At 48.1% G+C, this 27,841-nt stretch overlaps 3 protein-coding genes across 3 annotated transcripts; 2 read left to right on the top strand and 1 right to left on the bottom strand.

The window, feature by feature from the left end:
- Positions 1–364: 364 nt before the first annotated feature.
- Positions 365–21,605, top strand: LOC128724774 (uncharacterized). The gene is made up of 4 exons (XM_053818495.1): positions 365–1,212; positions 20,538–20,724; positions 20,792–21,264; positions 21,350–21,605. The coding sequence occupies exons 1-4, from the start codon at positions 365–367 to the stop codon at positions 21,603–21,605; spliced, it is 1,764 nt and encodes a 587-aa protein (XP_053674470.1).
- Positions 2,732–12,264, bottom strand: LOC128722571 (carbohydrate sulfotransferase 11). The gene is made up of 5 exons (XM_053816243.1): positions 12,130–12,264; positions 4,518–4,806; positions 4,213–4,418; positions 3,442–3,609; positions 2,732–3,307 (listed from the first exon to the last, which is right to left on the bottom strand). The coding sequence occupies exons 1-5, from the start codon at positions 12,262–12,264 to the stop codon at positions 2,930–2,932; spliced, it is 1,176 nt and encodes a 391-aa protein (XP_053672218.1). The 3' UTR covers positions 2,732–2,929.
- Positions 21,606–23,041: 1,436 nt separating the features above from the next.
- Positions 23,042–23,965, top strand: LOC128725858 (adenine phosphoribosyltransferase). Its single transcript, XM_053819626.1, has 3 exons — positions 23,042–23,130; positions 23,200–23,437; positions 23,506–23,965. Exons 1-3 carry the CDS (start codon positions 23,042–23,044, stop codon positions 23,740–23,742), a joined length of 564 nt encoding a protein of 187 aa, XP_053675601.1. The 3' UTR covers positions 23,743–23,965.
- Positions 23,966–27,841: the final 3,876 nt, after the last annotated feature.

The following is a 27,841-nucleotide window of genomic DNA, read 5'->3' as shown; positions in this document are numbered from 1 at the left end:
CCGGGCAGACTCCCGGAGGAGTTAAAAAAAAATGTTAAGGACATTTTAGCGTCCTTAATTTTGAAAGCAACCCTATTTTGAAAATGACATCAGTTATGTCAAAATATGCATTAATGTGTTTTATGTTGAGGACGTTATGCTGTGTAGAAGAAAAGCTCCCCTGAATATCTAATTATTAGTTAAAAAGACTATAAGTTATAGTTTTAAAATACGCTACCTTCTCGGTCTTATAAAATAAGTATGTGTTATTTCATTTTGAAGTCATTCAATTTATGTAAGCGGGTAAATTCGATCGGAATAAAGTTATGTTTAATTTGTTTTCAGCAGTTGACATTGTTTCGGCGCGCTTTTATATACATACGAAATGGCATCAGCCGAATATTACGAAAACGATGTTCCAAAAAGGTTGCAAAACGATGTTATCTTTGCTGGAAAAGTTCAGCTAAGCCGCTTGACCCCGGCTATTTTCGTGATAACATCGGATCTCCGATTGTTTGAAGTGTGGCGAAAAGCAATTTTGAGTTCGGTTAGCTTAGGTTCAAACAGATTCGATGCCGGCCAGCGATCGTTTCAGAATTTTCACCTCTTCAACGATACTCAGTATGAAATGGATACACCCGTTGCCGAAATAGAAAGCACTAGACCGAACAACATAAGCTTGAGAATTTTCCGCGCAAACGATGGAGCCAAGCGAAAGGTTTTCATTTTGGTGCAATTAGATCGCACTTTGATTGCGGTTGAACGGCGAAACGTACACGTCGGCGATAGCAACGGTTACTTGGTGATACATTCGCGATATGAAGAATTCCGTCAGTTGACTTTCGTTGAAAATATTCATCGGCCAGGAAGTTGCGTCGTTCATATACACGTCGACGATCGTAATGAACCGATAGTTACAGATTTCTTAGACGACTCACCAGTTGCCAGATCGGGCATACCGTCGTTAGAGGACAACTTCACTTGTTTCGATGAAGTGCTGAAATCTCTACGCAATCAAACAGCAGAGCGTAGGGCTCAGCTGGAAATGTCGAAACTAACCGTTAGTAAGGTTTTCAACGGTATGAACGAGAGCATGAAAACGATTCCAGCTCTACTACGATCATCGAATGCGGAGGAAAAGTATCCTTTAGTGCGGTATGGCGCGATTTGGAAAAAGATCCACAACGAACGTTTGCTGATCGGTGTACCGTTATACAATTGCAGCTACAAAAGGTAGGCACGCTGCACAATGCAGCAACCCGATGCGTATTGTGGTCGCTTATATTTTTATGCAGCATTTTATTAGGCGGTGAAAGAATATTTTAAATAATCAACAAAGTATATTGTCCACTGCTAGGCGGCTCCATTTTTAAAATAACCTTTGCTGAAAACGCTAGAAAAATGAATTTCTTTTCGGATCAACAATCAAAGCTAGTTGATTTTACGTACGATGTTTGGTAGGGTTTTATTATTGCCATTTCTTCTCAGATTTCCATTGCAGTGTGAAGATATAGTTACGCAAGTTACAAGTTTGGAAAAGGATATGGTAGAAGGAAAATGAATCTACTAATTGTGTAATTGAAAGTCAATTCACTTGAATTACGTACCGTCTTCGTCGACGGCAGAAAACGTAATCTAACTAACATTGTGAAACGGTTTGAAGCGGAGCTACTCTTTAGATATGAAGATTTGAAATTCATTTCCATTCACACACCGGCTGTACTCCGGCTACAGGAAATGGTTCATATTAGACCTTTTTTTTCGATTGATAAATCGATCATATTTTATGGATGCGTTGCCGCAATTTTCCACCTCTCCGCTTCGCGGATTCTCTCCTGATATCAGCTTCCTATTTGTACATTCTACTTTCACTTGGAATTGATATCTTTGGTGTTGAAACTTACGTTGAATTAGGAAGGTAAGAAAATGCTTCACATGACGGGTAACAATTTGGTACTGATACGGTTGGCTCTAAATTAACGCTCAAATTCTATGCGAAATCAAATAATCGAAAACTATCTTCGGCGTTGACTAGTGACGAGACACACGATTTTCCTCGTGCAGCGAAACAAGGGAGAAAATTTCGTTCACTTCTACTTTCTCTCATGCCCTAGGTAGGGTGAACGCAAAAAAAAGGAATTAAATACTCGCTACGTCTCTACTGACTGTTCAACAAACATGCTATCTATCTTACAAGCTATTATCAATCACGATTGGTTCGATCGTAAGCCTCTTTGACTTTCGAAAGCAGGTCTCTTTCCTACGCCCCCCAAAACAAAAGGAAACGCGTGGGTGGAGCCGCTTACATCTCTCCCAACTGCAGCTACCCTTGCGTTGCCTGAGCGTCATAATCGACCGGCAAATGTTTTAGCTGAATTTCTAATTTGAAATGAAATCGAACAAACTGGTCGAGAAATAATCTACATCGAAATATGCATTATTAAACGTCTCTTAAACGCTAATGGACGTATCTATTATAATATTGGGTGTTTTGATTATCTCTTCAAATATGTAGAAAATATTTGCTCCTTGCGGGGTTTTTTTAATGTTTTTATGTAGTTTTTGCTTTAAATCTGTTTCTTTTTCCCTAATCCTATGCTGTTCCTCGTGGTTGTCTTTTTTGTGTGTGTCTTTTGAGTTGGTGCTAGGCCGCCTAAACCTTTGGTGTGTGCCGGTCGGTCGGTATTCCTGTTTCTCGGACCTCTGGAATCAGCGGAACTGGCTATCACTAGTAATTTGACATAATCGTGATCTCACTATTAAATGCCCTGCGCTCGAAGCCGGCCCAGGGGATGCTTGAAATAGAAGGTCTCGTGATCTATCATCATAAAGTAACGCTGGCGCCTACACTCGCGATCGAAAACGCATTGAACGAATGCAACGAACAGGCGAGGTGGCGCTTTCTTTTTTGGCTAGGCTAGTTAAAAGTTGCTTCTAGCGCGGTCCCACGCTAGGCTTTAAAGTACTCCTTGGCGCTGTAGCCAAACAGCTCAAAATCATACCGATAGTAGTCGTACAAACCGCGAACCTGGGCAGCATCCAGTTCGGAGAAGAACTTCAGCAGCACGTCGTTGGTGTGGGCGCCCTTGCCGGCGTTTTTCCACTGCGGCTTGATGACGCTGTCGAGGTGACCGATCGAGATGAGATAGTTCTGGTCCTCCTCGAGCGTTTCGAATTTGGCTATCACATCGTAATGGAAGAAGCACGGCGTGCAGAAGTGCGTCACCGGCACCCAGTGCATGTCGATCTCGTAGTGGGGGTGTTTGATCTCATCCAGCAGGTAATTGACGAACTCGGAAAACAGCGGGTACTTCAGGAGCGTCACGGGCTGCGTGCGAAACGCGAGAATGATGGATGGAAACGATATGCTTAGCAGGTTGTAACATATCACCCAGCCCGGCAGGCTCAGGACACTGTGGCAACTTCATAAAACCACCCACCCCATTGGGAGGGCCCACCTACCTTGCCGTTGACGGTTTTCCTGTACTTTTGAATGATGCGATTACCCAGCTTGTGGTGATGCGAGTTAGGAAGCGCGTACTGTATCTTGTCCTTGTACGCGCTGACCAGTCTTTCGAACGGATGCCGCACGATGATGAATGATATCGATTCGTTGATGGCTTCCTGCAGCTGGTGGGTGAGATACAATGACGATAAGCGATGGGGAAAAGGACGTGTGGAAGGATGCCGAAACAAAGCGTGGCAGAAGCTCTACCAACAGCGCTGACTGATTACAACGGCTAATAATGAAACCAATCCCACGCCGAATGGAAAATGTCCCCTTCCTGTTCGGCTTGTACGCCCGCACGGTGGGATTCCAATTATCATTTTCTGCAGCGATCAAATTTATATTTGCCCCATATAATGATATGTTTACGCGCCACCGTAACACGATACCGGCTTGCGGGATATTGATTCTAGCAATGGGCGTGCTATTTGTTGCACGAATCGCTATCGCTTGGCTTATTTATCGTTGTCGTAAACAACTGATACCAATCCCAGGCTTTTCCCAAGGCGGTGAAAAAAAAAATATACAAAATTCATCATTTATAGCCATGTGCTGCAGCTACTGCCGTATGCAAATGATCCTTTTGGTGCGCCTTTTGTTTCGCCGAACCCCTAACGGAACGGTGCTCAAAGGAGCGGAAAAATGGAAACTCCCCCCCCCCCTCCCCGGAGCTGCTGCAAAACGGGACCCAATTACAATCGCTAAATCCTGCCCCGGGTTCCTACCTTTTCCACCGATGGTCTGGGGTACTTTTGGCGCGCCAGCTGCAGCGGCACGTCCTTCGTCTTTCTCAGGAACTGCGGCGAGTAGCCAGCCATGAGATTAAAGTTGTACATCCACGACGTGGAGGCCGCCTTAAACACGTTGCACCACACGAGGTGGTACTCGTGCTGGATGAGATACTCCCACGCCTTCGGTTTGTAGTTGTGCTCTGTAAATGTGTGTGCGGTTGTGTGTAAGGACACCGGTGGAGCGTTATCCTGCGGGGCATCGTCGGGTGTCCAAGCGGCGCGAAGGGAAAAGGACTTACTTGACTCATTTAATCGGTACTCGGTGCACTTTTTCTGCAGCCGCTCGACACGGTGCTCCATGCGCCGCTTCATGTAGTCCATGTCCAGCCGGTACTGGCTGTTGATTGTGCTGTTCTTGATGGCCCGCTGGTAGTGGTCGTGGTGCTGCAGCTGCTGCTGCCTGTCATGTGCGTGCAGGCGGTGCTGCACCAGCCGGAGATGGTGCACGCTGCCGTCCGGTGGGTGGATCGGCGCGCGAAACTGCAGCAGTTGCTGGCGTGATGATCCATTGCCAGCGATAGCACCGTACTGGTGGGAAAGGAAAATGAGCGGATGTAGCACACAGGGTGCGGATAATTGAGACGGGTCATAGTAAGGTAAAGGTACACGTTTAATCGGATTGAGATTGTTCCGGTCCACTTTTGTCCGTGTCGTTCGGTCCAATCGAAAAGGGAACGTCCCAGGCATGGAGGCTATTTTTACGACGGCGAACCATTGCCATTGCCGGAATCGAGCGCGTGTAATATGCTGCTCGGGAGCACATTGTTCCCTGCTCTAGGTTCCTCTTTACAATCGGTGTAAAATGATATCGGAAACGGTGCCCGCCCGTTTTGGGACCGATTCGTTTAATGGCTCTTGAATGTCCCACAACAAATTGTAGCTTCTGACTTGACCAACCGTTGCCGAACCCAGGATGAACGCTGGCGTGCGCCATTATTTGTGCAAGGATAGCGGCGAGATATCGCAAACACTTCCACTACCCATCAGGCATGTTTCTTTGTCTGTGCCTTCGATCCTGCGTCCAGTCGAATCGTGGTGTCCAAATTGTTAGTTGTGCTCTCGAATTCGGGCACTTGACAGCCTCGCAACGAAACTGCGGTTTCTGTAGCTGACTTTCTGACAAACAACGATTGAAGAGTGCTTAGTGCTAGTGCTCGTTGCGGTACTAGCTGTGGTCGGTAGGACGTGATATGAACGATCCTCATGGCGAACAAAATATCGCCGGCAGTGCAGAGGATTTAACATCAACTCATGCCGGATTTATTATATCTTTTATCTGCGTTTGTAATCGAAATTTCAATCACTAGAGTATCCGGGGATAAAAATAAAGTGTAAAAGAAATGAACCTTCATCAATCCATAACGCTGGTGCTGCGGAAAAATTGAGGTCAGTTCCATTTAAGCGCTGTGATGGAGGCGCCTGGTATTCGGTAGGATTAACATTTTCCTCATCGCCCAAAAGTCATTCCAGAACCGAACAGCTTGCAAACAGTCGATGTTTGCAATTCTTCCACTTCCGTAACATCGGAATGACCTACATTGCGCAAGAGATATAATGCACCGTATGTCGGCAGCGACGAATGCATCTTCGTATACCAAAAAAAAAGCTTCAACTACTCCCACACAAAGGTGGTGGTGGGTTGATTTAAAACGTCCTTTTCTGACATTTTGTTTCCGACGTTTTTTTTTGTTGCTGTCTCCCCTCCCTCGCCACTACATGGTCGATGATAAAGATGCGCATTCAACGGAACCCCGAAGGTTTTTCGGTATTATGTATGAACGTTTCGTTCGAAGTCGATATTTCGAATTCCACGTCGATAGCACCGGATGAGTGCTCGCTTCACACTGAAAGGAACGAGCAGGAGTGAAAAAAAAATACACACACCCGTTTGGCACTGACGGGAGATATATTGTTTGTGCTCGGGTTCCCAATTTTGCTGGAACGTGGCGCAAGCGTAAGCATATTTTAGTCATTTTCCTGGAAGCCCGCCAGCTTGCGAGCGGTTGAAGTTTTATCTGCATTGGAAGGTGGCCGCCACACTAACCGTGCCGTGGGTTGGTGGAGGTAGATTTAAATTTTGATCGCCGAAGCGCACTGACCGGAACTATCGATTTGTTGTGCGGGCAAAGCGAGCTGCCTCAAACCCATCACAAGGAGAGGCTTGGTAAAGACGTTTTTCTAAAATGTTCTGAGTGTCCTTTTTCTTGTGCTTTCGTGCACACGCAAACGACCGAACGAACCATCGCTTGGGCCACGTGTCTGTAGCGCTTAATTGAACAGCCGGAAGTAGGAAGGAATTTCGCCCGCCACCACGCCACAAAATAAGTTATACACTTCTCTATCCAGCTCTCTCGAGGGGATGGATATAAGATGGCTGTAAAATTTAATTTCCGCCCGTTTTTTTGGAGAGCGTGCGTTCGGGGAATGAACAGCTCGTACGGCCACCGTTTCCGCTCTGGGATGATGAAAATTTGTTCGATTTCCTGTTCGCGCTCGACTGCACTCACTCCCTACTTCGGTACTCTGGACTACAAATATGCAATTAGGTGCGCGGGAATGGCAGCCTGATTGGTGGGGGGGGGAGGTGGGTGGTTGGGTTGGGAAATTCATATCCCGAATGCGCCCATGTGCGCTAGGCTTCAAATCTGATGGGAAAAGTTAAATGAGTTTTTTTTTCAGTTCCAGCGCGCATAGTAACGTTGAAACCGTTTTAGATCGTGCGAATGGGTTTCTGCACGGGTGTAGCAGTACTTCTTGAATTTCAAAAGCATATGGAAAAAAAGCATTAAACGAATAGAACACTCATGAAGGACATTTCTGCGAAGCGAGTTCTCTTTCTCGTCACAAGCGTCCTTAATTTTCTTTCGATTGGTATGTTTTCACGGAGGTTTTTCCTTCGCTTTTTCTGCGCTGCCGTCGCCGGCCCTCAAACTGTGCGCCTTTGTGCGAAGTTTCCGGTATTCAATTTCAAGTACCATCATAGTTGTTTCTGCCCAGGACGGGGCAGCACCGTGGCGACAGATTGTCCTTTTTAACCATCATTCTTGAGCCTTTTGTTGAGGTGCGGCGTTTTTATGCTTTTCTTCCATGTTTTTGTGTGTGTGTGTGTGTGTGTGTGTGTGTGTGTGCTTCACGTTTATTCTTCGCTCGTCGCACGAAATGCAGAAGATAGTTCAGTTTTATCGTCCGAATGGGTGTCATCTAGCGCTTGCAAAATGAACAGGCCGTACCAGACCCCACCCTCGGTTACTCTCTTGACCCTATTGCTGTCTACTTGCGCCTGCAGGGTGGCATGTTGATTTTTCAGCCCCCCGTTCGTGGCTGGCAGGACGAAAGGATGATGAGATGCCGGTTGAGAATGTTCACCGTACGGATGTGTCCCGTAGCAGATAGCAGTCCTGTGCTCACCCCCTTTTTATGGTGTAATTAAGAATGTGGTAAATGTGCCATCGCTTCGTCACGTACCGCTAAATGGGCACTTCAAGCGGAGGAGATTAAAACCGGAAGGATCCGGCGCGGCGAGTAATATCCTAACCCTCGGTCCTTTGGTCTCGCATGTTAACCCGCACGATCCGGTGTCCGGAAAACGTACACAACATCATTCCAGCTCCAGCGCCCTGGTGTCCTTGCAGCTGAGAAAGCAAAAGCGTGATCTTTTCCTCCCGCATCATTTAATCGAGTTTGCGTTGCACCGGTGTAGTGCCAACGTGGCGTGTTTCCGGTTACGTGCTTCGGTTCGGTGGTGAGGATTAGTGTTTGTTCAATTTAATTTCGGGTCACACTTGAAATCGCCGTTGTACGGGCGTAGTTGCAACGAGTCGGCAACGTGTATGAGTCAGCTTCAAGCTTTCCCGTCTTGGCTAGCAAACGCACCAGAAACACGGAAGCACGTGAACGGAGTTACATAACTTTGTAAAGTTGCTGACGCTCCTTTAGAGGGTGATTTTTGACATCCCAACGTGCAGGTGCGAGACGCTCCGTGTGCTTTTTACGCAATCATTTATTGGATCACGCCAGGCTCGGTGGTCTGGAAAGCTTTATAGGCCGGCCCATTGGGTGGTTTTTCTTTTTCTTATTCTCATTCAAACTCGAGAAATTCACCCCACTGTGCGCCGAAGAAAGGGTCCAAAATTCTGATATCGCTTTACAGCCGGACCGGAATTCCGTGCGCGTGTCATTTTCCTTTCACTCCCAATGGAAGATGTTCATCAGATGGTTGTGCCTGTCTTTTAGCGGTTCCGTTTATCGCCCTGTGGCACCACCTGCGATGCCTAGCCAACAGCTCTCTCTCTCTTTCTCTCTCTCTCGCTCCACAGTTCCTTCTCTTACCCCGTCCATTCCGGACCGAGAACAAACATTTGATCATCGGAATCAGCAAATTTGCATTACGAAAACAGCGCCACGAGCTTTTCGGCGCAGGACTGGCGCTGCGGCAGCTGCGCCTCGGTTCGTTCGCCCCCGTTCCGGGAAAACCGAGATCACCGTGTAACCACTGGTCGGAATGTTGATGTTCCCTCCCAAGAACCATGGGGAACCGAACGCAAGCCGGGCTGGTGAATGTTATTGCGTTCGGGTAGCTTTACCCGTTTACCCGCCGGAAGTGGGCTGCTCATAGCTGCGTGCCGTCGATGGCGTGTTTCGGTTGGTTTCGAGCTACATCAACTCGTGGAAGGGTTTTGACATGGAATTGGAAATCGAATATGATGAAAATACTGCAGGAAACCGCTAGTGTGATGTCTGATGCGGGCTTAGTTGAAATGTCATCGCTTTGCTTTTTTTCCTCGTTGTCGGAAATGCTTCAGATTCTGGGCAAAAACTCCTTCCCTCGGAGAAGAACGCTATACTTGTCCATTACATGCAACCTGGGCTGCTGGAGGTGCACGAATGCGGAAAAGCAGTACCTCAATCAAGCGTCCATTTTCTACCCCGAATCCCGAGAAAACGCTCGACCTGTGAGTCCTGGAAATATGGAACAGGAGCGGGCAACATCTGTGTGATATCTCGGGGCACTTTTCATCGGCTTTCTTTTATTATTGCGTGTACCGTCATGCGGGCTGTGATGGGAATGCGGCCCCATATACTAGTCGCTAGAATTTTACGAACATTCCCCCTCGCTACTCAAGTCCGTGGCGCAAGGCACCGCTAGGAGAAATGCTGTGGTTTTCTCGCTGGTATTCCGTAGCAAGATGGTACCACTTTTCTGCTTGGGAAGTTCCCTTGCGTTCGTGAGAAGCGCGTATTGATCGGTGAATATTTCATCATATTTTTGGCGGGTGATAGCGTGTTTTTTTTTTTAGTCCAAAGCACGCTGTCAATTATTAATCGCACTCGACTATCTGCTTGTGGTGCATTTTCCAAGTCAGGAGCACAAAATGGCACAAATTGTGGCAGGGAAATTAAAACTCTAACACAACTCCAACATAAATAACCAACTCGAGAAACATAAATTAAAACGAGTGCCCGACCACGGGGAAGGGGTAGCCAATGGAAAGTTGCTCCTGGGAAACTCCCTCCTCGTCACGTTTGTGTTAACATTATTCTCCGACTGCGTTTGTGTCGAATGCTGCCAGGAGGAAAAGAAAAAAGAAAAACGCCTCGGTGCTGTTGGTATGTTGAGTACTCGCAGTACAAGCCACACACTGCACACGGGCACTAAAACAAATAGAACTCAACACAAACCCGACGGTCGGATGAGCTTTTGGAAAGTTGCACACCGGGGGGGATTTCACAATCCTTTGAACGTGGCTCGTTTGGATGTTATAGAGCATGAGAGGTGTGTAAGGATACGCCCCGGAAGCAGCTCAATCGCGTCGTGTGCATGGTCCGTTTTCACATCCTTCCTGGAACCGTTCCACAAACTGACATTGAATAATGCTAATGCGACAATTATCGTACAGCCGTCCCTTTGTATGTGCACCTAAATTTGGTTCCATCCGTCCGTCCGGCACCGGTGATTGGCATCAATTGTGAGTTATTTTGATCGGTTCGGGTTCACCGGGCTTGCCTCCCGGAAGAAATCCCATAAATATGCCGTCTTGGGCTTCGCTCTTAAACGTGCCGCTGCTCGCCTGCCGGAAGTTGTTTGATTTGTGAGCGAATATCGATTATCGACACCGGCCCGGATTGCGCAAGGAATTAAAAATGAATGGCACCCCCAGCCCGAGTGTCGGTTTGCCGTGGAAGCGTGCAGTCGGCCTGCTTGATTGCTGCAAAATGAGCCCTTTATTTACTCCGTCCGGCTCGTCAGAAGGCGTCACCACTTCCGGTGGTTGGACAGTAAGCGGCTTAAGCTACCGCACTTGCCCGAGAGCTAAAAATAAACACACGGACGCACGAACCTTGCCCGGAACCGTGGAGACAAAAGCCAAGCAAATAGCACCGGATCAGACGGGGACGGAGAGTCACCGTTTCGCACTTCAGCGACGCGCGAAAGACTCCAAAGCCGAAGGACGAAAAGGACGCCCCTCAGAAGCGAACGAACGCAACCGAAAGTCAAGCGAGTGGAAAAAGGTTTTGCGCTAAGCTGGAAAGGACACGGGTTCGTCTAAATATTGCCTCCCGTGGGAGGAAAGACGTCGCTTTGGTGCCGAACAATTGAAATGGATCCCCGGGTGGGGAGGGGTTTTATATCCTTCCTGCGTTTTTTTTCTTCGCTTTCTCATTCGCCAGCTTCCGGTCAAGCTCCTGTTCCGTTGCCCGTTCTAAAGTGTCAATCCATCCCGCGAGCGCAGGACACTTTATGGGTTCGTGCTGCTGGAGCTGAATGAACTATCGGATTGTGTTCCTTTTTTATTGCTCTCTCTCTCTCCCATCGATTCCGGTTCGTCCTTTTTACTGTCCCCACAAATCCCACACTCTCTCGCTCTCTCTCTCGCTCACATCGCTACGGGCCAGTTGATGCGGCTGTGATCGCTTTGAGCGCTTTTCACCACTTTTCCTTCGCCCGTGTAAAGGATTTCTTCCAAGAACCGGCCAACGAACGTGCTACAACTGGAGGGCTTTTGTTTTACCGTACCGTAGGCAACGCGTAGGTCTCGTTGCGAAACCTGCGTTGTGAATGAATTCCCAGTACCGCCGGCTGGTGCCGGTTGCCTCTTCTAGGTTCTATCGACCGAACCCGAAACAGTCTATTAGGATGTGGAAACAGGACCCATCAATTACGGGCCAATAGCAGAGCAAACAGAACCCTCGGAACATCCGCACCGGCGAGGTTGTTTTTCCTTTCTCGGAAACACAAAATGACCGCCTCATCTACAATTCATGCATGCGACATAACGAACCGAAGGACAACGATAACATGCGCTGGACAGGACTTCGCTTCCCGCCCCAGGTTGGCTTGTTGGCTTGAATGAAACGACACTCGCCACCCCACCGGCCGAGGTGGGAAAGGATGTTTTGATTGGAAAATGGAACCTGTTCCCGATGCCAGGCTGGCTGATGCACAGCGCATGTTGAAATATATTTCTCGCTCCACGGCGCACCCGAATCAATCCCGCCTGACGAAAGGTTAACGCGTGGTGCTGTTATTTTTCCATCAGCAATATCCCACGCCCATGGTGCTGGCGTGAGGACGAATTTCCACCCTCTCAACGCACGCTGTCCGAGAAGTGGTCCGGCATCTCTGCCGCACTACCGATGATAATTTATGGTAACGAACCCGGTCAAAGAATACCCATTATGCTGCGACAGTACTGTTCGCTGGTGGGGGTGATGAGGTTAATTTGAGGCCCCTCGCTCCCACGTACTTTCTTCCCCGCCCACCCAACTGGCATCGGATTGCGTATTAAAGGAGCTGGCGTTGGTTTAAGGACCAAAGGGGTCGCGGGAGTGCAAAAATTCAATCACACTTACCGTGTACTGGCGAAACCGATACAGGTGATCGGAGGTGATTAGGTAGAGGACGGTGAGCGGGATAACTGAGAGGGTGGTAAAGAATAGAAAGAGGCGCTTAATGATGCGCCATTTGGTCCTGGTGTGTCCTTTCATGTAGTCGCGCCACGGTTGCGTCCATCGATCGTCCTTCGATCAGATTAGACGTCTCGCAACAAAAGTGAAACACACGCACACAGCCGTCCGGTGGAAAGGAGGCGCACGTTTGTCGAGAGAGAGAGAGAGAGAGAGAGAGAGGGTTGGTGGTCGTGGTGGTGCTGGGAGGGCAGGATGCTGCAGAGGAGCTGATCTCCCAAGCACACGGAAGGCCCGTCGGTCCAGCCTTTCGGTTGCCGGCCGGGAATCCCTTTCAGGATGCGTGGTCCATCGAGCGCGACCGGCGTGGCATAATTCCAACGGGACACAGGCGCGTTCGACGTTGATTGATTGCGCTGTGATTAGCGAAGATCCTTTGCTGCTGCCTCACGTCAGGTCCTTGCGTGATTGCACCCGATGGTTGCCTACACTCGGGTCAGCATGATATCGAAATCTGGAATATACCACCAGGAGGAAGAGCACAGAAAGAGAGTGAGTGAGTGAGAAAGATAGAAAGCGGTGGACGATAATGAAAGGTTTGTTAATTTTCGAGACAAACACACTCGCACACACGAGCATGGAACACGTGGTAAAACGGGAAGGAAACGGGAAATGAGCCCAACTAGAGCGCATTAAGTGGACACTCGTCTCATTTACATTTCCTCGCGGTTTGGGGGACGAAAGGAACACCCGCTCTGGAGGATAACGATGGGAAGTGGGGTTGTGTGATTCAACGATAATAAGATGAGCTGCAATTGCGCATATTTTCGTTGCCGTTCGTGGTGGCCGTATGGTGCCGCTGAGAATATGAACTAACGAAGGGGCTCTTAAGATGGGTAAGATGATAGCTGATGGTGCCAGGAGTGCCCCATCGAAGCCGAGAGACGGCCAAACATTGGATAATTGTTGTGTGGGAAGTGGACGCCATTCATTAGCCAATTCCGGCTCATTCGGGGTGGCTCAAGTGCGTTGACATGCGCGATGAAAAATAGGGACCATTGCCATCGGGCTCTTGCTGCATACATAATGCGTTAATCCATGTGGCGAGGTCGGGTGGGTTTAAAATATAAATAAATTACACTTGCAAAAGCCCAGACAGCAGGCACTCGCTTCACGAGTTTCGCGAGGTGGACGCGTTCGTTTATCGTAGCGTCGATAAATTATGTTCCTCGAGTTTAACCGAAAAGCTTAAAGCGGGCAATAAACGGCCCGAGCCCGAAATTAGCATGCACGGAACCATCAGAATCAATAGAAAGTAAAGTATTTTCCCGCGCCAGTGTGTTGATTTTCCAGTTTAGCACGCAAACCATTGCTTCTGGTCTGCTCGGTTATCACAACCTTGGCGCTGTTCTGGGGGTTGAAACCCCATCCGTCTCTTTGGCGAAAGGTGTTTATTTATTTTAACAGTTTGTACCGAACAGTTGGAAAGCTTGGCGGGCGTGCAAAACTCACCCCTTCAAGCAGCAGCACAACTTCAAACGGTTTGACATCGGTTCGCAACGCATCGAGAGTAGTAAAAAGAGCATAAACTGGAGCAACAAATAAATAGCTGTTTTTCGAGCGTTACACGCACGTATTTAAACGCCACCGGTGTGCCGTTTTCGATGCCGCCCGAAATGGTGTGGTAAAATAAATAGGGCGAGTTTGTTAAATCAACGAACGGGCGGGCTTAGCGGCGAAACAACAGTAGCAGAAAAAAAAACACATGCCAAAAAAAAAGCAACGCTGTTATCCAATGCAAATGGAAGGGCTAATGGGGTGGGTGGTTGGGGTTAGTTTTGTTTTGTTTTTTGTTTTGCTGTTGTTTGTTGTTGCATCAACGCGTTACTCAACTTCCGAGGGCAATTTCGTGGAGACTACGATATGCGTGCGTACCGGCCAGCAAGTTTTGCCTTGCCGGATGATGGTCCATGAACACGCACAGGCATCAATGATGGGGCTTTTTATATTGTTTTGTTTTTTTTTTTAGCAAACGTGTTCCAAGATCTAATGAGCCGGTGTTGTGGCAATGGGTGTGGAAGTGATGTTGCGGATTCAATGCGGTGCGGTATTTTTGCTTCCAAATTGAGCGATCGCAATTTGCTTGAAATGAATCGTCTCAATCATCATTACTGTGATACTGTGCTCGGGTCGGTCGTTTTTCGTGCCATTTAACTCACGGGGCTTTTTTTTTCTTCCTTTTTTAAATCACTTTCAGCCACGTGCGATGGGAAACCAGCCGCACCCCATCCATCGTGCGCAACAGCTTTTGTCGGTTGAATGTCATATTCAAATCAATAAAATATGACACAATCGCGAAACCCATCTGGCTCTAGCTGAATGTGGGAATGACTCGGGAACCCCTATCGAATGGCAGCTGATACACGTCCCCAACTTATCAACCCACCAGCCAACCAAACCGTGCTGGTCAATCTCAACGACAGCACACCAACCCGGCGTTGATTGGCCACACACACATTCGCGTGCAAAGGTTTTGCGCTGCCAGGTTCCGGCCGCAAGATTGTCTAAGATTCATGCCATTTGATCACGCACTGATAAAGGCGGCGTGCGCGCACCAGGGCCAAGGAAACTGCCGGCTCACTAATGGAGCTGGCCGCGCTACGTTGGTGCATTGGGGCTGATGGGATTGAATCAACCCACCGGATGGAGCGGAGTGGGTGTAGCGAGGTGTGCACAAAAAGGGGAGGGGGGGGGAAGACGTTACGAAACGTGACCGTGGTCGTCGATTTGATTCGCCGGTCCCAAACCGGGTGGAGAGTTGAATGAATGGGCGAACCAAGGCAAGTGAGCCAAGATTTTGTTCCCTTTCCGCATTGCGTTGCTTTCTTGCTTGTGTGTGTGTGTGTGGGGAGGGGGTGGGGCTGGGATTTCAGAGGGGGAGGAAAATGCAAGGGACAAGGAGAGAGTGAGAGAGAGAGAGAGGGAGCGCACGCCCGGAAAGAAAATTGAAAACCGAGGAGGTCAAGAGATACTTATGCTGCCAATGTGAAGGCCAAATAAACGGCCTTTTGTTAGAGAAGGGGGCAGATTTTTGTTGTTTGCTGCTGTTGTTTCTGTGCGCGCGCTGTCACCTTAGCGATGGTTTGTTAGATTCTTTTCATCCATTCGATCCAAGCAACCGTTTATCGACCGAGAAGGAGGGCGCTTTCAAAAGGATAAAGTTCAAGTACAATTACCGTTACGCGCGGGTATCGGGTGTCGAGTTATCAAATTCTTATTGAACGTCAAGCACAAGCCTGCAGGAGCCAGTCAGGATACACAAGGACCTGCCACACCAATAACGTGGCGTAATGGTTTTAACGGTAACAAAGGTTGGAACGCAACTCGACTTATCGGCGTAGTACGGCGTACGGTTTGCTTGGGTGCGGCGCGTGTCAGTGCATAATCTTCTAGAATGTAATTTTGCGCTTCAATTGGTTAGTTTATCAGTGGCACCTTCCGTCGTCGGGGTTCGTCCTACCAACGCTCGCTACGGTGGTGTTATTTTCGAGGGCATCGCTGCAAAGTGCATTCTGTGGTGTGACTCGTTGTATCACTGGCCGGAAAGTCATCCAGTCGCAAGTGCGGGTCGCTTCTATCGTCACCTACCCACGCCGGGCATTATTCGCACACTCGAGTACGAAATGGGTGATATCCCCCCCCCCCCCCCCAACTTGCTGTACGACAATCACTCGGTCGATGATGTTATCATCATTTTTTCCAACCTGCTCCGTCGCATCGAAGCGCGCGGGTGGAAATTAGTGTAGCACGGCCACGTACCGCGCACACCACAGTCGAAAATGACACACATGGGAAAGCGAACTAATTAGCTTCGAAATTCAATTAAAAAGTTTTCCGCTTGGCTGTGGGTTTGCCTCATGATAAGCGCTCCCTTCCCATCGAGACGGGGATGATGGAAAATAGGGGTCGAACGGAAGGGTGCCGTTGCTATTTCGCGTTCGGCTGAGTGTAGAACGATGTTGTGCATTGTTCTATTTTTTTTTTGCCACATGTGTGTGTGTGTGTGTGCTCGCTATTTGTCAGCAAGGATAAAACGATAAAGCCCCAATGCTTTGATGGAGGTGCGCCCGGTACGAGCATTGGCGATATGCAAATTATCCTTTTATGCTCCCGTCCCTCTCGCTCTCTCTCGTGTTTTTTTTTTATCTACGCGAGCTTTCGCCGATAGCGGGCGGAAATTATGCTGGAGTGCGCAATGCTTTCATTTAGCATAATTAATAGCTCTGTGGAAGTTAAGTTTACGTTACGGGTGCTGATCCCGGGATGCACAAAAACAGAACAAATTTCGGTGAAAAGTTTTTTTTGTGTGTGTGCAATATATGCGATATATTTTATGCAACAAGGCAATGCTTAACATTTTATAGTGCGGTTGTTTGCTCTTGCATTCATATAGGTACAGCTTCTGTACGGAATGGTGCCGTGGGTTTCGCATTAGCAAAAAAAATAGATGTGCATAGCCTTGTGTTGCAGTTGAAACAATCACGCTAACAGATCGCATTCGCGGTATATCGGCAAAATGTGTGATTTGTTTCACACGTGCGTTCAAATGGAGTCGATGAATGCGAACAGAAACAACCGAGCTCATTCATTTGCTTCTTTCGATTACTCCGTCCGTCCTAGGATTAAAACAAAGCCGGCGTTTAAAGTGGGTCACGAAGCTTCACATGACAAATTCCTTGATCATCGTATGGCGCAATAGTGACAATGCCTTCGCCCGTTATCAGAAGTTACTCCCTTCGTTTCTCACGAGACAGATTAGATAGCAACATTGCATGGGGTGAATTTTCCCTTTCCATCCGGGTGATGTAAATAAATCAAGGTATGCCTTTAAATTTGGCACTCCACGGCGAACGATTTTAAAGCACCCAGTTATCGTGTGATAGCACACCTTGCCTGCCTACTAATTCTCAGCGTACCGGTAGCAGTCACTGCGGTCCGTGTTGTTTGCTTTATCAAACCTAATTTTCCTCGCATTACACCCTCGCGTCACTGCCGCGTGCCCTTGGCTTCCCATCCAATGAACCGTATCGATCTGTTCTTTCCCACGGCTACCGAACCGGCCTGGGAAAGTTTATCGGTGTTTTCCCACAGCCTAGCGGTGGGTAGCTTCGGCAGTGACTGCGAGATGCTCGCCAATACACATGCACACGAAAAGGAAGCCACCACTGGCTGGTTGGCGTGCTGTGTTGCTACGAGCGACACGTTTTGCGCACACCAGCGCGTGCTTTGCTGTTCTCCCGTTTGACAGTCCGAATAGCACAGCCTGCTTTTCCTTTACCGAGCGGCGTCGTGCTTTTCCGCACCGGAGCAGGATACACCATTGTCCGTGGGCTTGCAGTGCAAACGAGCGAGAGCTTCCGACACAACAGCGTCCGGTTGTTTTCACACCGGTCGTCTACCTGCGACTGCTTTGGTGCAATCTTGAACAATGAAGCCTGATCTGAAAGCCACCAGGCGTCTCCACGAAGTCATGCACATGTACACACACACAGACACACACACACATACACACAGGCATAAAACACCACGGTACTCACACGGCACGCGGCGTGCATCAGTTCAGAATCCATCCCGACACTCGTCTTCGTTATCAATTTAGCAGCAACGCTTCACCGGAAAGCGAAAACGAATTTTCACCATCGCCTTTTCCTTTTTCCCCCGTGGGAATACGAACAAACACGCTCGCGAACAGAAAGGACACCGCTCAGTGTCGCTGGTGATTACTGTCTCGATTTCGTGTCACGGATTCTCCGGGGTGAATTGTTACGCCACCGAGCACGGGGATACCCTGCACTTTTGTCACCGTTCGTGCACCGAAATAAAACCCTCCCACGGATCGGCAACCCTCCAACCCCAGGTGACATTGGCGACCCGTGCCCGGGAAAGAAGGCACAACCCCCCGGGACGGCCAGAAAAGGGGAAAATTATTTGCTACCGAATTGCGCCAGAACGGCGGAAACTCACTTACAAAAATAGAACAAAAACACACACTACACGGGAGAGGAGACCTTTCCGCGACGAGACGACGCACTGCTGTCTTGGCGCATTCACTGCGCGCTCGATGTGTGTTGCTGCTCCACCGCGCTACAGGGGTTGTTTGACAGAACGGCGTGTTTGCAACCCTCGGCGATGGCGAGATGCGGCCGTTCGGTTGGGTTCGTATCGGTCGGCTTCGAAGCCACTCGCATACGCACGCAGCCGCGGAAATGGGTCTGCTTGTGTGCTGTCTCGCTTTTGCTGTTGGTCGGTTTCCGGTGGCCAGAACGCTTCTCTTTCCGACGAACGCGCGCGTGTCCGACGGGTTGGCTCTGCAGTGCGTTGCTTTTGCTCTCTCGGGAGGCACTCAGGAGTCAGATACGCGCGGCCATTGCTCATGCCAGCCACGGAGTCCCTCCGTCAGTGTCCGCAGTGAACCGTGGCCGCCCTGCTGACGAGAATAATTCAAAATAACTCACGACGGAGGCTCCCAGGCGGCTTCTTTTTTGCGGTTTTGTCGACAAAACGTAAGCCTCGGCCGGAAACGCTCGTGCGTGTTTGGGCCCTTTTCCCCGTCGCTTTTCTTTCGCATTTCTGCATTTAAGGTTCTTTCAAAGCATAGAGAACGCAAGCCGCGAACGCAGCCACGTTTCATACTGGAGGCACTAAAAATAGTGAAATTCACGCTGCTCTAACCACTTGTAAAAACGCTGGCAAAAAACACGTTCCTCCGAATTGACCGCTCGATGCTCACTTAGAAATAAAATGATCCTCGGTGAGATCTTCAGAACAAGCAAAAAATTCTATGCGATCTAGCGTGCAAGCAGTTGCATGCAATTCAATTTTTTCGGCCGAAATTTTCCGCATCTTGCCGTGAAAATTTAACTTTTGGTACCAGGAGAGCATGAGTTTCGAAGGTAACAGCAAAAATAATATTGTACTAAGTAAATTCCTGAAGCTCGGAATGAACAAAATTGCAGTTGCTCCTAAGTAAACTTCTGAAGCTCGGAGCGAAAAATAGTCTCCCTCTCACTACCACCCTCGCTACTAAAAATACTAGTTTTACTTACCAAGTAAACTTCTGAAGCTCGGAGCGAAAAATAGTCTCCCTCTCACTCCCACCCTCGCTACTAAAAATACTAGTTTTACTTACGAAGTAAACTTCTGAAGCTCGGAGCGAAAAATAGTCTCCCTCTCACTCCCACCCACGCTACTAAAAGTATTGATTTTACCTACGAAGTAAATTTCTGAAGCTCGGAACGAAAATTGATTAGTAGCGTGGGTAGGAGTGGGATGGAGACTATTTTTCGCTCCGGGCTTCAGAAGTTTACTTCGTAGGTAAAATCAATATTTTTATTAGCGAGAGTAGGTGTGAGAGGGAAACTATTTTTCGCTCCGAGCTTCAGAAGTTTACTTCGTAGGTAAAATCAATATTTTTATTAGCGAGAGTAGGTGTGAGAGGGAAACTATTTTTCGCTCCGAGCTTCAGAAGTTTACTTCGTAGGTAAAATCAATATTTTTAGTAGCGAGGGTGGGGGTGAGAGGGAGACTATTTTTCGCTCCGAGCTTCAGAAGTTTACTTCGTAAGTAAAACTAGTATTTTTATTAGCGAGGGTGGGAGTGAGAGGGAGACTATTTTTCGCTCCGAGCTTCAGAAGTTTACTTCGTAAGTAAAACTAGTATTTTTAGTAGCGAGGGTGGTAGTGAGAGGGAGACTATTTTTCGCTCCGAGCTTCAGAAGTTTACTTAGGAGCAACTGCAATTTTGTTCATTCCGAGCTTCAGGAATTTACTTAGTACAATATTATTTTTGCTGTTACCTTCGAAACTCATGCTCTCCTGGTACCAAAAGTTAAATTTTCATGGCAAGATGCGGAAAATTTCGGCCGAAAAAATTGAATTGCACACAACTGCTTGCACGCTAGATCGCATAGAATTTTTTGCTTGTTTTGAAGATCTCACCGAGGATCATTTTACTTCTAAGTGAGCATCGAGCGGTCAATTCGGAGGAACGTGTTTTTTGCCAGCGTTTTTACAAGTGGTTAGAGCAGCGTGAATTTCACTATTTTTAGTGCCTCCAGTATGAAACGTGGCTGCGTTCGCGGATTGCGATGAATGGAATCAAGAAAAAGCGAGAGCCCTAAGAATGTGGCTCAAGGGAGCTAACCAGGAGCGTTAGTCGGCGTGCTCTCCGATGTACTCACGGGGGGAAAATGAGTTCTCAACCCTTAACGGATGGGGCACATTTTGCAACGTTCGCTTTACCCTTGCCCTGGAAAAAGAACAGACCGTAGAAATCCTTGATGCTTGTTTTTGCAGACGGCTAACCCTGGTCAACTTGCGGCTGGTGCTAGTGGAGCGAGATTCGAAGGCGGTCTCGTACAGCACGCGCTTCTACCGGCTGCGGGATGATGACTACAACTTTAAATCGTACGACGAAATCATGGAGCAGGAAGACGCGATGAAAAGTGTGCCCGCTTTCGATCAGGAGTGGATTGCAGAAAATGTAACGTCGCTAATTTCACTTTTATGTGTCCCCCCCCCCTTGGCTAATATATATCTCGTTATTTCAGACCAAAGTACTGTACTCCGAAGAGACGGCAGTGTTCCTAGCCAGCTGTAGTCTGTCCTCGTTGGTCCAACTTGGCCGTGGCATCCATTTCAACTGTTTCGTATTGTACAACGTGTCAACGTCTGCCGAAACCGAGTGTGGTGAAATGCAGCTCAGCTTGGGATCGATTGATCTACCCCAGGAGCAGCTGTGCAGTTCGGATCTGTGGGTGCATTTCCGGGCGGCTGACGCCAACCAGGATTTGCTTGCCGTAACGTGCAGCTCCGAGTTTCTGTCGTTGGAAGTTCGTTACAACCGCGAGCCGAGGGTCGCGTTGAAGGAGTTTTTTGTCGGTAGATTAGCGTTTGTTGAAGTGTTATCGACCGTCGTAAATCGAACCGTGCTGTACTGCGCTGATAACACGTACTGGCAGGGCACAATGATACGGCTGGATGGGATGGAGGAGACGCGCCTGAGGATGAAGCTATATAGCAGGTATGAGAGTGGCGGTGCATTTGATCATTTTTATCACGCTATCAGTGTTGTAATAAACGCCCCATAACTCATCTTCTTCGGATAGATATTCTCATCAAATGCTGACGCTGCTGCAATCGATTTACGCTGACTACGAAGAGACATGTTCTATCGATCTTTGCGCGGCCGCAAACAATGCCACGGAACTAGAACTGAAGCGGTGCCTGCTGGATGAATTACAGACCAAAATTGAGCATCCTATTCAGAGGAACGAATGCATGCGGAAGGAGTTTTGCACTGATTCGGTTTATTGTTCCCTGGACACACGCGCGACTACCGAAGGCAATTTTTCATCTAATTGATGCTGACCAAGTCGCTTCCGTCCCCGTTGCCGCGGTTGTCGATCCCCACGTGCACGTTGACCATCGCCGGGTGACGATTCATCAGGGTTGGCTCGTCGTGCTCTTCCTGTACGTCCGCGGTGAGATAAGGCTCCGGGTCCTTGGCGTGTTCGGCGTCCTTCAGAATGTCGACGTAAATAGAAACGGCCGGATTTTCGTTGTCAGGAACGTAGTGCGCATTGCTCGATATAACGCTGTTGCCGTCTGGCACCAACATCATTTTGTCAGCATCCGAAAGATCCGGCACAGGATTCGCAATGGCTGCCGAAACCAAAAGAGCTACAAACAGCAACATCGCCTTCATTTTGAATTTACTCCACTGAGACGTATTCAATCAAATTTAACCGCACGATTTGATGAGTATTTTCGCTACACGCGTTGACAATATCGATAAAACTGGGCATATGGAACGCACCAGCTTTTATAAGTACAATACGCCGTAAAAGGAAGATGATTTCTTATCGGTTTATTGAGTGTCCATGCTCATTTTGTGGCCGGCATTTGGTAGATAGCAAATTGCAGAAAATATATGCAACGTGCATTCGTCCGCGATCACAAAAGGAGATACATATTAAGACATGGTTGATTATCAGCAATTAGATAGGCGGTAGATGATGCTGCTAAAATGGTCTTGATTTGGTTGAAGAGGCTTAATTATAAATTATCTAACACAATTATAAGGCAAGGAATGATTTGAACGAGATTTGAAACTGTTATACGCGCTCATTTATGTCGATCCATGAAACACTGTATAACTGTTTAAAAAGAGCGATTTGAAATGCTGTAACATATTCGAATTTGGAAACCTCATGTATAAAATAGAACTATTGATTAGCTTCGAGTTATCAATTAGTATGTTTACTTAGGTTTCAATTACAAAAATGTCAAAATTACGAGTTGTAACAATAAAACGAATAAAACAGCAAGCAACCGTGGTGTCACATGCTGCATGATGTCAAAATGTACGTCAAAGAATTGTTTTGGTCGGCTTTATTGGTACAGAATTGCTGGTTATTATCTCTTGAATCTAATTTAAACCTCCTCTAGTGGTCGATTGAGACGGTAAGAAAATAAATACTTTGACAAAGTGTCGAACACTGCATGTTGATCATGACGTAATGGCAACTTGCAATAAACGAAAGTAACCGGCTTGTAATTGTTTATTCTAGCTCGAACAATCTAATAAGGACATTCACGATCCCTTTGATTCAATAGACAAATTCACAGGAATTTGATTCCCCGGTCAGATCAGTACAACATCTCCCTAAGAAATAGGAAAAGAAGAAGTTATCAACAGAGGTCGCCTGGTTGGGATGTTGGGCAGCGAAAAGCTGCTAATCTAATCAATTGTTATAATTAGCTAGTTTCACGTTGTAGATAGTTTTCAAACGAAAAAAATGTCGAACGAACTAAGCGCGAATGTTGAACTGATCAAGCAACATATCGGCGAGTATCCTGATTTTCCGAAAAAAGGAATTCTATTTAAGTAAGTCCTCCATTGCTATATATTTGCAGCTATTTTTAATGAAGTATTTTTATGAATAATTTATTTCAGAGATGTCTTTACCGCTTTGCGCCATGGTGAAGTATGCAAGGCCATTAAAAACGTGCTCATATCGCACGTGCGCGAAAACTGCCCAGATGTCCAGGTGATAGTCGGTCTCGAAGCACGTGGCTTCTTGTTCAGTTTGCTCATAGCCGCCGAGTTGGGCATTGCGTCGGTTCCGATAAGGAAAAAGGGCAAACTGCCGGGATCATGCGCTCAGCAAGAGTACAGCTTGGAGTATGGAACCGTAAGTATTCGTAAAGGCTTACATTTGCACATCACACGATCAAATGTAATTTGTATTCTTTTTTGTAGGACGTGTTTGAAATTCAGAAGGGGAGCATCGTGTCAGGACAGAAGGTCTTAATCATAGATGATCTGCTGGCAACCGGTGGCACGATGGACGCAGCAAACAAACTGGTGCAGCAAATTGGTGGCGTAGTAGAGCAGAACGTAGTCATCATAGAGCTTACTGCATTAGGCGGCCGAAAGAAACTGGAAGTTTCCGGATCGAAAGTACATTCCTTTATACAATATGATGATATAGAATGATGTAGTTGTCGCGATCGACGGGCAGTAAGCTAGAAGAACAGAATCGAACGTCTGAATTACCGTTTTGCATGATATTGAAACGGATGAACGTGAAAAAGACATTTTTGTTGTTAGGTTAAGGATGCGCTCCATTCGTTGTTATCAGTTTAATATTAGCTGTGCAAATGTTCCCACTCGATTATGCAATCAATTTAGCCGATCTGTCGTTAAATCGCTCCAAAAATCCGGCAATAATCTCAGGAATTATTGTATAACGTTGCCAAGACGATTGCAATTTGACCTAACAGATAAACCACGACTCTGCGATAATAAATCACATTATGAATGCTCAACTCAAACGGATGCTAATCTTTCCATGATGACGATAAATTTCCGGTAAGGTCGCCCAGCAATGCAGCATAATGTTGGGGCAAATTTCTCTACGATGACATACATGTTGTATGTTTGCCGCCGTTTTCCCATGGACGCATTGCATCCATGTTGGTAAGCGCGATCGCTCAAGCCTGAGAGAAAGAGCGCGATCTGAAGACAGTGTGGAGAGGGAAAACTGCAGCCGCGAGAGGGTCTTTTCACGATCTTCGCTTTGGTGGTCCATGCGATCCGCAGACATGATCCTGCCTCTTGATCTCAGTTTCGTGCGAATGGTCGAGTGAAACGGATCGTCCAGTAAGTTGTCCCGTTAGCCGGAGGCCGGAAAGCTCCAGCTGGAAAGTATGCAGCGTCAGCATAGTTTCGGGCAGGAGTCGAGTGTCGTCGCGATCGTGCGCTCCATTGCCAGGGTCTCTTTAGGGCCGTGCGTGTGTTGTGTGTAGATCGTTTCGTTCCACGTTTGTCGCTGTGTTGGTTAATGCCAGCGATCGTAGTCGTGTTTGTGGAGATGGTTGCCTCCAGACTGAAGGCGGCGATCTGGTTGTTTTTATTCTGACTGACCTCTTGTGTGCCCGCTTCCCATGATCGCCGTCGTTTTCTGGTGCGTAAAGCGAGGAAACTAAGCAACGCCGATGGAAAACGGCCGCCTTCTGCCGTACGGTTCGGTGCAATGCGGGAGGATCGGGTGAAATCGAAACGAATGCTGGAAGTGTGCTAATTTCGGAGGGAAACGATGAAAAGAATTTGTTTATTCATTAGTACCGAATAATGTGTGCTTGTAACGGTCCCGGAGCGCGTTGGGAATCGAATGGAAGCTTTAAACCCCACAGCCCGTTGGTTGGCAGGTGTTTTTGCGAACGAAATGCCACGCTCTAAAACCAACAAACAGGTCACAAATATCATCGCCGTCATGATCATCGTCATCGCCAGCAGTAATGGCTTGACGGAGAACTTATGTTCGGTGGTTCACAGGGGCCCCGTGGTGTTTTTACGTTCCCGTACTGCCGGAAGCACGAAGAAGTAAATTTATTTTCGTGGGAACCACCCCGACGGTGCAATAAGAAGTTTAAACAATTGTGTTGCAGCTGCCGTTACCCAGCACCAACGAGGTCTTCGCACAGGTCGTTTCCAGTCAAGAAAAAAAGCCTATCTCAGTGAGACACCGAAGATCACAGAGCTTTGCGAAAAGGTGTCTTTCCTCATCGTGATCTTTTGAGAGGATGCAAAAATATACACGGCACGTCCTTGAGGAAAGTGAGAGTGTTATCGCTCCTTTCGCGCGCAAGGCTCAAGGACTCAATCGGAACGCGACCGTGTACGGTAGCGAAAAGGCATTTTGTGCGTTGCACTGCAGTGTTTACTTGCATCGAATGGAACATTCCACGCCGTATTTAACGCCTTCTGGCGCCTGTGAGCTAAAGCTGCCCAAAGCCCAACAGCTGGGCATTCTAAACAACCATCCCGCTCGCTCGCGCCGATGAATCATTGGGCTTTTCTTTAGCAGTTCACGTCGTCGCGGCGGCCAATTCTCACACCAACACAAAATACCAGCGCACCCAGCCGTATGTAAACTTTAAGCACACCAAGCTTAAAAGTAACAGGCGCGCAGGAATTCCAGCGACCAGCCGAAGGCGTGTAAAGTCAAACCCGTCTTGCTCATGGAGCGAAACGTACCTCGAAGAACGGACGATCAGCGGCGACGCACGGGATGATACCTTGCTGTACGCGCCGACTGTCCGTCTCTCTTTTGTGTGCTGCGTTTTAGCCCTTCACACCAGAGACCGCGGTATGCCGGAGACGGAAGAGTGGCGTACGATCGGTGTACGTACGATCGCATGGGGTCAGAGGCGGTGGCCGTAAAACGCTTGCGCACGTCGCCTGGGAACGAAAAAGCTACATGATCTACCTGTTCTGGCTGCTTCGTGAAGCCCTGCTGACGCGGTGCTTCTTTGTGTGCTCGTTTCGGGGTGGTTTCTACCACATTGCAAGCAGAGAGGGCTAACGTGCGCGTGTGCATGACGCGAGCGCTTGAAGCAAAATGACGATCTCTCGATCGTACGTAAACCTCTTCAGTTTCTTTCGCCTGGTAAAAGCCCGGCTCAGTGACACCTACGGCATTTAGCATCACTTAGCAGACGCGAAAGATCCGCCACTCGTCATTCGCGCTTGTTAGCTACATCGAGAAGGGAAAAAAAGGTCGATCGTGCGATCGTTGGGTAAGATTCCGTGCATGCAAACAACCGCGGTTTTGCCGCGTTTGGATAGAGCCGGGAAACGAAAACACCACCGTACGTACTGTCGATCACCGTACGCGATCTATATTGGGTGATCCAACGAAAACCATTAATCAAAATGCCAGCGGAAAGATTTATTGGAGAGAAATTCAACACACCGGTGGAGCGCGTGCATTGGTAAAGATCGCCACGACTACCAGTGCCACTACTAGGGGCACTAGCCCGCCGAAAAGAGGTCAAACTTTAGAGGGTGAGATAGAGCGATGGAAAGAGAGACAGAGAGAGAGAGAGAGAGAGATAAAAAGCACGATCTCATCGACCGACATTAGAAACTCTTCTTCGTCAGAGAAGCGAATTGAAATTCTGCCGCCACCGTGCGGGCGCCTAGTTTACACGCACCGGGAGCACTAAACCGTGTCGGGAGGATCACGATCACACGCTACAAGATGGCAGAAGAAGCCATCATCGCTATGCCACCCGTACCTGTGCCCGTCTTCCCTGCTTGTGTCGCTCGTTTCGTCGCTTTACGTGTGCGGGTGTGGTGAATATTACGCAAGGTGTTCGAGCTTGAACGGAAGACTTCAACGCCGGCGACGAGAAAACGACGAACCCGCGGAACAATCACACCATCCGCTTAGTGGGAGCGAGCATCCAGCCGGCGTACAGTTATTTTTCTGTATTAGGGACAAACTCATCATTGAGTTTACGGCATTAGCGCACTTCTGTACGCACGTATCTAATATCAGTGCTATTGTAATTAAGCCGCGACGAGAGCAAGCAACTAAACGAGCTCACCATCGCGTACGATCTTGAGTGGGAAAAAAGGAAAAGTTCCGATGCGCGATGATGATATGGAAAAGCGATCTGACTCCGCTTGGTTGCCTGTTGCGTTGTGTTACAAAACTCATGTTACGCACTCGAATGCCTCTGCGCGATTCAAGGGGACCACGTTAAGGGTTTGTTTTACGGCTACTTCCGAGCCTGCCAAAACTCACCCCTTATCGTCTGCTGCAAGAAGCTTTTAATTGTTGCCGCAATAATATCCTCTTCCCATGCCTGCTTTGAGGCGTTCGAAAAATTGGCCCTACCGAACGGAACGCCGTTTACTATCTGCAGCTGCATTTTGTTTCCTTTCCCCGGGGGCGCTCTTTCTCTCGCACTCTGCACAGCACAGGCGGATGGGATTGAACGATAGCATTGATTTGATTTTGATTACATAAATTGCATGATTGGCGTGCGAGCGGGAGGACGAGCAACGGCGAGAAATGGGGTGCTTACGGTGGAAAGTATTTTAATAGGATTTCACGTGCGTTTTTTTTTTCGGGGTGCCCGACATGAATATTCGGCATCCGCAAAACCCCAGGGTGTGAAGACCGAAGACCTGCGAAAACAAACGCTCGCGAGCTTCGCGCTTCCCATGCACGATCATTATCACCACCTGAAGCTCATTAACGCAGCCACACGGGCAGCAGGGAAGAGAAATGATGAGCTTTGGA

Source organism: Anopheles nili, chromosome 3, assembly GCF_943737925.1.
Source record: "Anopheles nili chromosome 3, idAnoNiliSN_F5_01, whole genome shotgun sequence".
Lineage (NCBI taxonomy): Eukaryota > Metazoa > Arthropoda > Insecta > Diptera > Culicidae > Anopheles > Anopheles nili.
Note: the sequence above shows the minus strand (reverse complement) of the source record. Positions and strands in the feature narration are given on the sequence as shown.

Bases quoted from the DNA above. Each gene is read 5' to 3' on its own strand.
- LOC128724774 (XM_053818495.1), top strand. From the start codon at position 365: ATGGCATCAGCCGAATATTACGAAAACGATGTTCCAAAAAGGTTGCAA. The intron at 1,213-20,537 runs GTAGGCACGCTG...TTGTTTTTGCAG, and splicing joins TACAATTGCAGCTACAAAAG to ACGGCTAACCCTGGTCAACT. The intron at 21,265-21,349 runs GTATGAGAGTGG...TTCTTCGGATAG, and splicing joins AGGATGAAGCTATATAGCAG to ATATTCTCATCAAATGCTGA.
- LOC128725858 (XM_053819626.1), top strand. From the start codon at position 23,042: ATGTCGAACGAACTAAGCGCGAATGTTGAACTGATCAAGCAACATATC. The intron at 23,131-23,199 runs GTAAGTCCTCCA...AATTTATTTCAG, and splicing joins AAAAAAGGAATTCTATTTAA to AGATGTCTTTACCGCTTTGC. The intron at 23,438-23,505 runs GTAAGTATTCGT...TCTTTTTTGTAG, and splicing joins ACAGCTTGGAGTATGGAACC to GACGTGTTTGAAATTCAGAA.
- LOC128722571 (XM_053816243.1), bottom strand. From the start codon at position 12,264: ATGAAAGGACACACCAGGACCAAATGGCGCATCATTAAGCGCCTCTTT. The intron at 4,807-12,129 runs GTAAGTGTGATT...CTTTCCCACCAG, and splicing joins ATCGGTTTCGCCAGTACACG to TACGGTGCTATCGCTGGCAA. The intron at 3,610-4,212 runs GTAGGAACCCGG...CTCACCCACCAG, and splicing joins CCAGACCATCGGTGGAAAAG to CTGCAGGAAGCCATCAACGA.